The 12,992-nt window shown below is 37.0% G+C and overlaps 1 protein-coding gene across 3 annotated transcripts in view; it reads left to right on the top strand.

The window, feature by feature from the left end:
• The window catches only part of LOC128219846 (tyrosine-protein kinase HTK16-like), a 45,218-nt gene that overhangs the window by 28,309 nt on the left and 3,917 nt on the right, over positions 1-12,992 (top strand). Inside the window, exons 11-18 of one of the 3 annotated variants that reach the window (XM_052927955.1) lie at positions 1,183-1,257; positions 1,728-1,894; positions 3,394-3,472; positions 4,990-5,090; positions 5,632-5,763; positions 7,113-7,298; positions 8,877-8,968; positions 12,580-12,706. In XM_052927955.1, the coding sequence (XP_052783915.1) occupies positions 1,183-1,257; positions 1,728-1,894; positions 3,394-3,472; positions 4,990-5,090; positions 5,632-5,763; positions 7,113-7,298; positions 8,877-8,968; positions 12,580-12,706 (959 nt within the window). Of the gene's footprint in view, positions 1-1,182; positions 1,258-1,727; positions 1,895-3,393; positions 3,473-4,989; positions 5,091-5,631; positions 5,764-7,112; positions 7,299-8,225; positions 8,845-8,876; positions 8,969-12,579; positions 12,707-12,992 lie in introns of those variants that run through there. The other 2 variants (XM_052927956.1, XM_052927957.1) reach the window with 2 other exon arrangements.

The raw sequence follows: 12,992 nt of genomic DNA, 5'->3' as shown, positions 1-12,992 counted from the left end.
ATCATATTGACAGTTCTAAATCACATCAACTGTTGTATTATCGCCCTCATACCAGATCATATTGACAGTTCTAAATCACATCAAATGTTGTATTATCGCCCTCATACCAGATCATATTGACAGTTCTAGGCTTGCTTTGGATACTGTATTTTGGTGTCTAGTCCCTTTAAATATCATGTTCTAACCGTGGATTACATATTGCTGGCTATCCTGTGAGAAATATTGAAATCATAATATTATTTTTGTTTCCATTTTATCTTAACTTGGCTTGACTTCTTCTGTGAGTTTTTACACATTTTCTGATATCCTTAATGAACATTAATTTTGCATATAATTGTTTCATATGTTTTTGTTTCAATTCATAAAGTCTTAATCAATATTGGTGATATAAAACTATGTGACTGGGCCAGTGATTATAAAACATCTTAAAGGGGCGGTACTCCTTATGATAAAATAGCGGAAAAAAGAAGAAAATTGTCGAAAACTGACATAAACTTGGCATCGATGTGTACAACGCATTGAAACTTACTAACTGAAGTACCACATAGTTTACAATTTTTAAGTTTAGCAGTTATTTCGTATTTTTCCATTAAAAAAGAATACTGGGTATGTCTACCAGGTAGAATTCATTCCTTATACAAGATTGGCTAGTCAGTGTTATCACATGATATTACCGAGGTAGGTGTATAGCTTAATTATATCACCCAATTAGAGTAAGCCATCGTAGCTCAGTGGATACGACGCTGGACTGCAATTTTGGTGACACGGGTTCGAACCTGGTCTCCGACACAATTTTTTTTTTTTACATTTTGGTCCTTTTTTTACAATTATGATATCAAAGCGTAACACATTCTATTAGATCATTGTCCTGAGATTCGTTACAGAAAAAAATCTTTTTTGGTGCCAATCTGGTGTACAATCCCTTTAAGTCATTTCTTAACTTTAGTCAATTTTCTCAAATTATCATGATCAAATTAAAAGAAAAGTATTATGTGAATTTCATATAAAGTAACAATCATCAAATGTATGAAAATAAAATATTTCAGATATTATTAAGTTATTATGTAGTAAGTGATACTTACCAAAGGAAACTGACTGAAGTTAGTAAATGACGTATACCAGCCCTGATATATTGCATGAATAAATGGAATTGAAATTACCATTCTTTATTTCTTATTCCAGCCATGGAGTTAATACAGATATCCAAAGATGACGAGTACTTCAACCTTCAGGAATCAAACCACCAACAGTTTCCTAGTAAAGTCTTGACCATTTTATTTTGTACCCTGTATAGATTCGAGCATTTCTTAAATTGTAACTGAAATATAAATACTATCAAATCTAACTTGGAAACATTCCTTGTTCATATTGAGACGAAACAATTTTAAATGCGTCTTCGTGTCAAGCCTTTTTGTATGATTCTGTTTCTCTTTATCCTTTTACCAAATCAAAATGACACTGGCAATTGTTGAATATAATTATTGAAAGGTTACTAGAGTGGTGAAGTAAATGTGTCTGCCTCTCACCAAAAAGTTGGTTCAAGCCCAACCAGGGTCACTCTAACTTCGCCTCTTTAAAGGGATGCGTATTTGCCCATCAAAAGCTCAAGAGATTCATGTAAATTTAAAACTGTCTGCAAAATTAACTTAATTCTAAGACTAATAGATTAAGGTGCCATGTATAAGCACATAGGACTGAAATACCATTTTAAAGGATCTATCTTTCAGTGCTCAGTACCCCAGCCTTGCCACCGCGCCCTGATGACATGACGCCTCGCCCACCCAGTGCTGGTGATGCCGAGTACAGCCAATCAGTGAAGAGGACCTCACAGCAGCAGGCCAGAACCCCGCCAACTTCTCCAAAGTTGAAGACTCCTCCCCCACCACCTAACCATGTAGGTTGATTATGCATGTGTTTTACCTGTAAGGCTGCCTTTAAATATTATATATTTTGGTGCAGTTGTTGGATCTAACTAAGACTTTTAAAGATGTCAGTAATTATGCAACTAAGGGAGGTTCATATCGAAATCGCACGGTGTATCCATCTTTCCTTTTTTTTGTGTCAGGACTGTAGGGCAATACCCATTTCCCTACCCAAAGTTCAAGGTCACACTTAGAGGTTAGGGTCAATGTCATACAAAGAGGTTAGGGTCAAAGTCACACTTAGAGGTTATGGTCAAGGTCACACTTAAGAGGCACACTCAATGCATATTTGCATTGACGTGTGCAAGTCCCAGGTCCCTACCTCTTAGTTCATCGCTCCCCCACATGTCAACAATCAATGGGTTCTGTATGTGTGCTCTTCCAGAATGAAGACATATTTCATTAATCTGTCTGCCACCTCTGGGGCATCTGTCACTTCATGACAGTAATCTTCTTATCTTTTAAGACTGAATGATAACATAACAGTAAGACATAAGAGTAAAGGAGAACAGCATAATTATAATGAAATATTTTCTGTGCCTTCTCATGTGGTAAAGAGACTTAGCTAACAGCCATAACTAGATATCCGAACGAGATTGTTGGGAGAGACAATATTCAAACATGTATGTACAACAGGGCAATTTACTCTGTTTTTAATAACTGTTGAGTTATGCCCTTTTTTACTGAAAAAAAGCTTGAGTGTTTGTATTCTTGCATTGGTGTTTGTGTGATTATATGAAAGCAGAGTTGAGTTACATGCATGCATAAACATCCCGGTATTGGTTCTTTAATAACACCAGAAAACAACAGCTTTTTTAATGATTTGATTTTGTTATGGCAAGGTTCCTCTCAGAACTACATTGATATTTAATACTTGAGATGTACCATTTGTTTTCAGCATTGAAGTAACTTATGATCGTTTTTGGATAAATATCTTTTTATGTACAGATACTTTTTTCCACTACTAGATTTCAGGTTACATAAATCTAGTGATAAAACAATTATCGAGGATAATAAAAAAAATTGACCGTTTATGGTTGAGGCCATCAATAATAAATTGCATAATTGTTATGTGGTGTGGTTGTGTTTTTGAAATAAAAAAAATATGGAAGAATAATATGATCTTATGATTTTAGCATGAATTATTTTTATATTTTGCAAAAAAAACAAGGCTATCATTGAAGTGTATTTTCAATTACTAGTAACAAAAATACAGCATAAAAATTTGCTTTTATGTTTATTGTTGACTACATTAAATTCATTTTGTTATTCTTTCACACTTTTGTTTAAACATTTGTATAAACTTATGATTTCAATAACATAATGAAAAAATGATCAAAATGGCTTAATTAATTATTTTCAATGATCGATTATGATTAAGAGTGATTTTCAATATCTTCATAAATCTTTATAATGTGATGGTTCCTGTATCTTGCCACTATACCCTGCCTTGTTCTGTCTTGTTTTGCAGCCCCCTCCCCAGCCTCCTGCTGCCAGTAGACTCTCAGTGGTAGAATTGAAACGCATTGATTTTAAAAGCCTAAAAAGAGGTACTGAATTAAAGTTTTAAAAACATGCCCCAGTTTCTCAAATATTCTTTAGTCCCAGATATTTAGTAACAGAATCAAGCTGTAGGAATACTATAATTTTGATTTAAGTATTTTCTTTTTGTTATATTCTCATTTTAAAGAGTTTATAGACACTTAAAAGAAGTTATATAAGAAAGATAAATCATGATTAACAATTTTTTATGTTGTCAGTGACAAATTTTACAAGTATCAGTAGTTTAAATTTGAGTATATATGAAATAAGATACTTAAAGGGGCTAGACACCAGATGATACAAATGTAAGAACCAAAGAAAATTGTCAAAAACTTGCATTAAATTGATATTGTTGTGTAAAACACATCAAACCTTACTTACCGATGCATCACATCACTTACAATGCATATGTATCTTTTACAGTTTTTGCATATCTTTTAAATTTGAAATTTACAGGGCTTATCTACTGCGTAAATCCCAGTTAATTTAGAAATAGCCATGTAAATTGATGTATTTATAATTGGCCTCATACTAGCTCGTATTGGCAATTCTTGGCTTATCCTGTGGAAATAATGTATTTGCCTATTTTGGGACCATCTGGTGTCTAGCCCCTTTAAGCCTGTTATGCTTACCCGGTAAGAATTTTCAAGGAATTGGGGCCATATGAACTGCAACAAGCTGAAAGGGATGTTACATGAATTGTTTGAATTGACTGATTTTAGCATTGTGTCAGATATATTAATATAAAAATTAAAAATTATAATGTTTTTTGACCTCGATTCATGTCACTCCATGGGTACCATCGTTAGGCTTGCAGGCACAGCTAACTATGACCTCATTTTCCCCCATTAACAAGTACTTATTATGAGTCCCTTTTCTGCTTGCCCCCGTTCATATTTATTAAACCGAGCCCCAATTTCTTGTCTAACAGAATCATGCTGAGCACACTTTTTTGTTTGGTATGATATATGTTAATATGCATTATTCTTATTTTAATGACCAAATAAATCAGGTTTTAAGGAAATTATGTCTCAGACAATTACTATAAATTTTCAAATATTTTTCTAGTATTATTATCATTATAATAATGATTTCTAATGTGATAATTAAACAATGTAAACACTCATTCATAACAAGATAGATACTGGTTTAGGGATATGTCTTTGAAATTCACTAAGGTGTTCATAACACATCTTAAGTAATTTCTTAACTTAACTTGAATTCCTAAAATGTCCATTGCCCAATAAAAAGAAAAGACATACAGACATGCATTTTCAATTATTTACAGTATTGCAGTAGTAATCAAGCAGATATATCATATGACAAGTAAGATAATGACTTAAGTTAGGAAATAACTTAAAGATGTCTTATAAATACAGCCCGACCTAGTGCCTGACTTTAAGAAATTGACCTCATCTATCCAATACCTAGATATGGCTTAAATATTTCCTGAATTATTTTCCATTACCTTATAAAGCCATTGTTTTGTCTTCAATGTCGCATTCACTTATGTTTTCGCCTTCAGGCAAAGAGATTGGTCAGGGAGAGTTTGGTTCTGTTGAGAAAGGTGTCTACACTTACAAGAATGACAAGGGGAAGAAGGAGAAAACTGAAGTAGCAATAAAGGTAATAATACCGGGATGTGATTCTTCCGCAAAGTTGAGGATTTCCGTATATCTAATTGCTCTAGGGACCAAAAAAAATTCTATTTTTTTGTTAACTAATTTAACAAAGTTAAAAGTTAACATATGATTTACGGAGGAATTTAGCCTCTCATTTTGAATAAATAACAACTGACAAATGATTAATGATTAAATTAATATGACTAAAATCAATCTCTCAATTTGAAATTTTGTACTTGTGCAAGGATCAGATGCAAACTACAGTCCAACCCCGTTGGCTTGAACTCCAAGGGACCGGCAAAAAACCTCGAAAACTTGGAGCCAAGCGGGAATACCTACGTTCAGTTGAAATCAGTCATTTACATTCAGTTCGAGCCAACAGTTGTCAGTCCTTTACATTCAGTTTGAGCCAACAAAGAAATCGAGCCAAGTGAGTTTGAGCCAATGGGGTTCGACTATATATGACATCACATGAGCACAGCTGACATGTGCATTGAACCTATTTTGCTCAAATGTGTCAATCTTGTCCTGTTTTTTTTTTTCAGGTGTTTCACAAGACATCTATAAACAACCAGGAAGATTTCTTGAAGGAGGCTCGCACCATGCAGCAGTTGAAGCATGAATGTATCGTTAATTTTATCGGCATCTCTGAGACTGACAACCATGAACTTCTACTGGTATGTTTTTAACCAAAGCGTTTACATGGGGCAATGTGTGGGCGTTTACTTAGCCATACCATAAATAATGCATCCGTTTTAAATCATTACTAAACCTTTTGAAATAAATATTAGGAAATTGTTACCAAAATGAGCAAAACTTGGCATAATGGCACGGATAAAGGGAGTTCGACCCTTTTTTAATGGAAATGATACAGAGTGTCACACCCTTGAGATTGTACCTGGTGGACAAGATTATTAGTATCTTTCATGGCAGAGGGTGTAAGATTCATCCCAACCTGAGTAAGGGGTGTTTTGGGAAAATGACATTTACCCAGTTTTGGCAGAACACCCTGTGTGAGGGTTTGGATGAACCTATCTTACACGATCGTCATGGCTTTTTCTCAAACCTCAATTAAACAAAATATATTTTAATTTATTTTTTACATATGGGTACTTGTTTATTTTGCCCGTGGGCAAGATAAGGATTTCCAGCATGGCAAAATATTTGGAATTATTTATCTTGGATGGGAGAATATATTTGCCTATCTATAGGGTGCCAAACCACTACAAATTGATACCGCTTGTTACATCATGGTAGTAACCCTAAGCTCTTATAAACCAATGTGCATTTTGTAGTTATTATATTTTAATTCTGTAGGCTTACTCCTCGGCCAAATATTGTAGAATAAAAACGTTAGAATTGAGGGTATACAAACACATGTATAGGTGAACATGATGAATCTGTGTCTGCATTCAAAAAGCAAATTAGATTTAACTTTAATTTAAGATAGAATCTGAGTGTTTTGATTAGACTATTTAAATAAAAATTAGCTGATAGACCAAATGGAATCACTGAGGCATGTCTAAGGATAAGGATAAGAAATCTTTTTGATTATATTCAGGGCTTTTTCTATAGTACCCACGGGTCCGACCCATTCCCAAAGCAAAATATAAGATATTATTTTTTTTAGGAAGTCTTTTTACCTGTTCTGGTTCATTTTCAACATCCTAATAAAATATGTGATGTAAAGTTTCTTTGCTAATTGAACTCGGAAATCATTAATTTTCATCACATTCAGAGATCAGTATGAAATATTATCTGTTATGATTTATTGCAATAGATATTTGTGTTTTTTTAAAATGAACTAATATTAAATCATTCCCAAATTCGCAGGAGACTATACAGCTTTTACTTTTAACTGTAAACTTTCCCAATTTCGGCATTTTCACGACGCAAAATTTCCCAAAATGTCTTGGGTCTTTTTCCCAAAATGGGCAGAAAAAGCCCTGATATTTGATTATTATTGAATACTGAAAAATTTTGGTTTTAATACTAAGAGCTTGTTTGATTGTTTTTCATCTTAAAGGTTGAGGAGTTTATTGAGAAGGGTTCCATGTTGGACTATCTGCTGGACCACCATGACAAGATCAACAAGGACAACTTGTACCTATGGGCGGCCCAGATCGCACTTGGCATGACATACCTGGAACAACAGAAAATGGTGCACCGCGACCTGGCCGCCAGGAATATTCTACTGCAGAATGAGAAAAGGGTATACGAAGGATTACCACCAAATGATTTTGTTTGAATAATGATTGTAATAAGGTAGTTGATAGGGGTATGTATATAAAAAATAATATAATGTTATTCGAACAAAAGGTATTTTCAAGTTTACTTTTATTATCTTGAAAAAATACCAGCTATAGTAATAATATTAGATCTAATATTGAGATATAATTAGATTTGGTCAGTCCTGGTGTAATTCTGGCGATTTTTCCTTCTGGCTATTTTTAGCATTGTTCATATTTGTCGATACCTTGAATACCCTGTTTCAATTCATTAAACAATGAAAACTACAGGGTTAAGACTAGTAGCCTAACATTCAAAAATAAATTCTGTTTAAAGCATCTAGAGACACAAATGTATAAATACCACAAACACAAATACAAACACAACAAACAGACCAACTTAGATCGAAATAAAGTTAGGTTTTCCGGTTAGTGCAGTGGTTAGCGCACAGCTTCTCACTTAGGCACTATTGGTTCAAGTCCCGGCTTGGGCGCATGTGAGATTGCTTTGTGGTCACAAGGCAAGACAAGTCAACAAGAGTGAAAAATATAATGTGAACTTGTTTCACAATCATAAAACAAATAAGTTTAAACTATGGGTAAATAGAAATTAAAAGTAGAATCTGAGTGTTTTGAGTGGATCGTAAAAATATTTACTGGTGGAATGAATGAGGTAATGATAAGACTGATATTGAATACTTTTAAAGGTCTTTAGCTTTAGATTAAGTGACCACTAATGAAACCTTAAAATTGACTTGAGGTCTTTACAGTACATTGTCATATGCACATATCTAGCAATTGATTTAATTTCAGACGAAGATAAGTGACTTTGGGTTGTCGCGGACTGTTGGTTCAAACAGTGACTTTTACATTACCAGACACAAATGTCTAGCAATTTTATTTTATTTCAGGCAAAGATAAGTGACTTTGGGGTGTCGCGGGCTGTTGGTTCAAACATTGACTATTACAAGGCCATACACGTATGTAATTTCAGGCAAAGATAAGTGACTTTGGGCTGTCGCGGGCTGTTGGTTCAAACAGTGACTATTACAAGGCCATACATGTATGTCTAGCAGTTTATTTAATTTCAGGCAAAGATAAGTGACTTTGGGCTGTTGCGGGCTGTTGGTTCAAACATTGATTATTACAAGGCCATACATGTATGTCTAGAAGTTTATTTAATTTCAGGCAAAGATAAGTGACTTCGGGCTGTTGCGGGCTGTTGGTTCAAACATTGACTATTACAAGGCCATACATGTATGTAATTTCAGGCAAAGATTAGTGACTTTGGGCTGTCGCGGGCTGTTGGTTCAAACAGTGACTATTACAAGGCCATACATGTATGTCTAGCAGTTTATTTAATTTCAGGCAAAGATAAGTGACTTTGGGCTGTTGCGGGCTGTTGGTTCAAACATTGATTATTACAAGGTCATACATGTATGTCTAGAAGTTTATTTAATTTCAGGCAAAGATAAGTGACTTCGGGCTGTTGCGGGCTGTTGGTTCAAATATTGACTATTACAAGGCCATACATGTATGTCTAGAAGTTTATTTAATTTCAGGCAAAGATAAGTGACTTTGGGCTGTCACGGGCTGTTGGTTCAAACAGTGACTATTACAAGGCCACCACTGGGGGTCGCTGGCCAATCAAGTGGTGCGTTGAGTTCTGTGTTTATTATATCATTATCAGATTTGCCGGGTACACTTTACAGTCCGCTTCATGGAGTACAGTGTGACCTTTCTCTAGGATAATATCTTAATCATGAATAATTGAGGCAGTTTCATTGGTTTAGAATGATGACCATTTAGAATCAAAGCCCAATGAATTTACGCCTTTGTTATCTTCTTCATTTAGTAACCAATCCCCTCTATGACTGCATATTGAATCGAAAGAGAATTCAATTCATACAATTTCATTGGAAGAGTTTCTTACCCTACCACATTAACATTCATAAGAATACAACCTGCATTTGCGTAAACTAAGTGCTAGACTTAATCATTAAGAATTACAACTTTTGCGAGTGTTTAAAAGTCACTCATTTGTTTAACTGTCACTCTGACATCCGATACACTCTACCTCCATCATATTTATGCCCCCCTTCGAAGAAGAGAGGTATATTGCTTTGCACAGGCATGTCGGTATGTCGGTCGGTCGGTCGGTCCGTCGGTAGACCAAAGCTTGTCCGAGTGATAACTCAACAATTCCTGGACGTATGGTCATCAAACTTGACATGAAGGTTGGGCCTGACCAGTAGATGACCCCTATTGATTTTAGGGCTCATCGGGTCAAAGGTCAAGGTCACAGTGACCTTTAATGATAAAATAATTTTAAGCTTATCCGAGTGATAACTCAACCATGCCTAGACCTATGGTCATCAAACTTGATATGGAAGTTGGGCCTGACCATTAGATGACCCCTATTGTTTTGGGGGGTCATCGGGCCAAAGGTCAAGGTCACAGTGACCTTGAATGGTAAAAAAATGTCCATGTGATAACTCGACAATGCCTGCACCCTTGGCCCTCATTCTTGACTTGGAGGTTGGGTCTGACCAGTAGCTGACCCCTATTGTTTTTGGGGCTCATCGGGTCAAAGATCAAGGTCATAGTGACATTGAATGGTAAAAGGTTGTCCGAGTGATAACTCAACAATGCCTGCACCCATGGCCCTCACAATTGACTTGGAGGTTGGGCCTGACCAGTAGATGAACCCTATTGTTTTTGGGGGTCATCGGGCCAAAGGTCAAGGTCACAGTGACCTTGAATGGTAAAAGGTTGTCCATGTGATAACTGGACAATGCCTACACCCATGGCCCACAAACTTGACTTGGAGGTTGGGCCTGACCAGTAGATGACCCCTATTGTTTTTGGGGGTCATCGGGCTAAAGGTCAAGGTCACAGTGACCTTGAATGGTTAAAGGTTGTCCGTGTCATTACTCGACAATGCCTGCAACTATGGCCCTCAAACTTGACTTGGAGGTTGGGCCTGACCAGTAGATGACCCCTATTGTTTTTGGGTAATCGGGTCAAAGGTCAAGGTCACAAAGACCTTGAATGGTAAAAGGTTGTCTGAGTGATAACTCGACAATGCCTGCACCCATGGCCATCAAACTTGAATTTGAGGTTGGGCCTGACCAGTAAATGGCCCATATTGATTTTAGGGGTCATTGGGCCAAAGGTCAAGGTAACAGTGACTTTGAACGATAAAAGGTTGTCCGAGTGATAACTCAACAATTCCTGGACGTATGGTCATCAAACTTGACATGAAGGTTGGGCCTGACCAGTAGATGACCCCTATTGATTTTAGGGCTCATCGGGTCAAAGGTCAAGGTCACAGTGACCTTTAATGATAAAATAATTTTAAGCTTGTCCGAGTGATAACTCAACCATGCCTAGACCTATGGTCATCAAACTTGATATGGAAGTTGGGCCTGACCATTAGATGACCCCTATTGTTTTGGGGGGTCATCGGGCCAAAGGTCAAGGTCACAGTGACCTTGAATGGTAAAAGGATGTCCATGTGATAACTCGACAATGCCTGCACCCTTGGCCCTCATTCTTGACTTGGAGGTTGGGCCTGACCAGTAGCTGACCCCTATTGTTTTGGGGCTCATCGGGTCAAAGATCAAGGTCATAGTGACCTTGAATGGTAAAAGGTTGTCCGAGTGATAACTCGACAATGCCTACACCCATGGCCCTCAAACTTGACTTGGAGGTTGGGCCTGACCAGTAGATGACCCCTATTGTTTGGGGGGGTCATCGGGCCAAAGGTTAAGGTCACAGTGACCTTGAATGGTTAAAGGTTGTCCGTGTCATTACTCGACAATGCCTGCACCTATGGCCCTCAAACTTGACTTGGAGGTTGGGCCTGACCAGTAGATGAACCCTATTGTTTTTGGGTAATCGGGTCAAAGGTCAAGGTCACAAAGACCTTGAATGGTAAAAGGTTGTCTTAGTGATAACTCGACAATGCCTGCACCCATGGCCATCAAACTTGAATTGGAGGTTGGGCCTGACCAGTAAATGGCCCATATTGATTTTAGGGGTCATTGGGCCAAAGGTCAAGGTAACAGTGACTTTGAACGATAAAAGGTTGCCCGAGTGATAACTCAACAATGCCTGCGCCCATGGCCCTCAATCTTGACTTGGAGGTTGGGCCTGACCAGTAGATGACCCCTATTGATTTAAGGGGTCGGAGGTCAAGGTCACAGTGACCTTGAAAGCAAACTCGACAATTCCTGGACCTATGGTCATCAAACTTGACATGAAGGTTGGGCCTGACAAGTAGATGACTCCTCTTGACTTTGGGGGTCATCAGGCCAAGGTCAAGGTCACAGTAACCTTTAACGCAAATCTTTTCCCAGTGATCTCTCAACAATGCCTGAATCTATTATCATCAAACTTGACATGTAAGTTAGGCCTGACCAGGAGATGACCCTTATTGATTTTAGGAGTCATTGGGTCAAAGGTCAGGTTCACAGTGACCTTGAATGCGATAATTGGACAATGCCTGCACCCATGGCCCTCAAACTTGACTTGGAGTTGTGTCTGACCTGTAGATGACCCCTTATGATTTAAGGGGTCATTGGATCAAAGGTCAAAGTTACAGTGACCTTGAACGAAAAATGCTTCTCTGTGTGATAACTAAGTGTCAATGCCTGCACCCATGGCCCTCAAACTTAACATTTAGAATTTTGGTGACCAGCTGATGACTACTATGGATTTTGAGATCATAAAGTCAAAGGTCATGGTCATAACACACTCTATCCTCAAACTTTGAATGGTCATAATCTTAAAACTGCCTCAACGGCATACAATGTTAGCGACAAATCAGCTGTCATTTCGGTCCATGCATATTTCATTCAATTGTCCATATAATCCTGACAACATGGCGCTCAGGGGGGCATAATATTGACAAACATCTCTTGTTTGCATTGAGAATGTACCAGACCATGAGGTTTTATTCTAAGTTGGTTAGATGACCTGAAGTATTAATATTAATGATTAAGAATGTGCTCGTTTGCAACAGGTGAATAACACTTTTAGAATAAATTAGTTTTTCAGCATTTTTCCAAATAATTGAGATTTGTTCTTTACTTTAAAGAAAGTTATTTTAAAAGATTGAATTGAAGGCATTGGTGCCCAAATCAGGTAGTTCTAAGACAAGAAATAAAATAAGAGTTAAATCTGTCAATCTGTGAGAGTGCAGCTTTAAACATGATATAAATAAGAAATAGCATCATGTATAATTATACCAATCATGTCTAGGTATGCGCCAGAGTGTGTTAACTACGGGCACTTCTCCCATGCAAGCGATGTCTGGAGTTTTGGAATCACGCTCTGGGAAATGTTTTCATTTGGAGAGTCACCGTATGGGGATATGAAAGGCATAGAGGTAAGTGCTTTGGCCTTAAAGAAAATATTCATGTCTGAAAAAATAGGTTAAAGGAGTCCGAAAATTATTTCTGATAGAGAGGGGGGGTTGGGGGGGGGGGTCAATTGATTGTTTTTTAACGTCATGGCCATTTAAAGAGTTTCCTTTAAAAAAGGTGTTCAGATTGTATGTTAAATCTTTAGATAGCATGTTAAATGTTAAGATTGTATGTTAAATGTTTACACAAATCAGTTCACAGAGTAACGCCCTGTAAACACTCATATACTTTTTAATACAAACTGACCCA

This window comes from Mya arenaria, chromosome 15 (genome assembly GCF_026914265.1).
Source record: "Mya arenaria isolate MELC-2E11 chromosome 15, ASM2691426v1".
NCBI lineage: Eukaryota > Metazoa > Mollusca > Bivalvia > Myida > Myidae > Mya > Mya arenaria.
The sequence above is the reverse complement of the archived record's forward strand: the minus strand, read 5'-3'. Positions and strand labels throughout refer to the sequence as shown.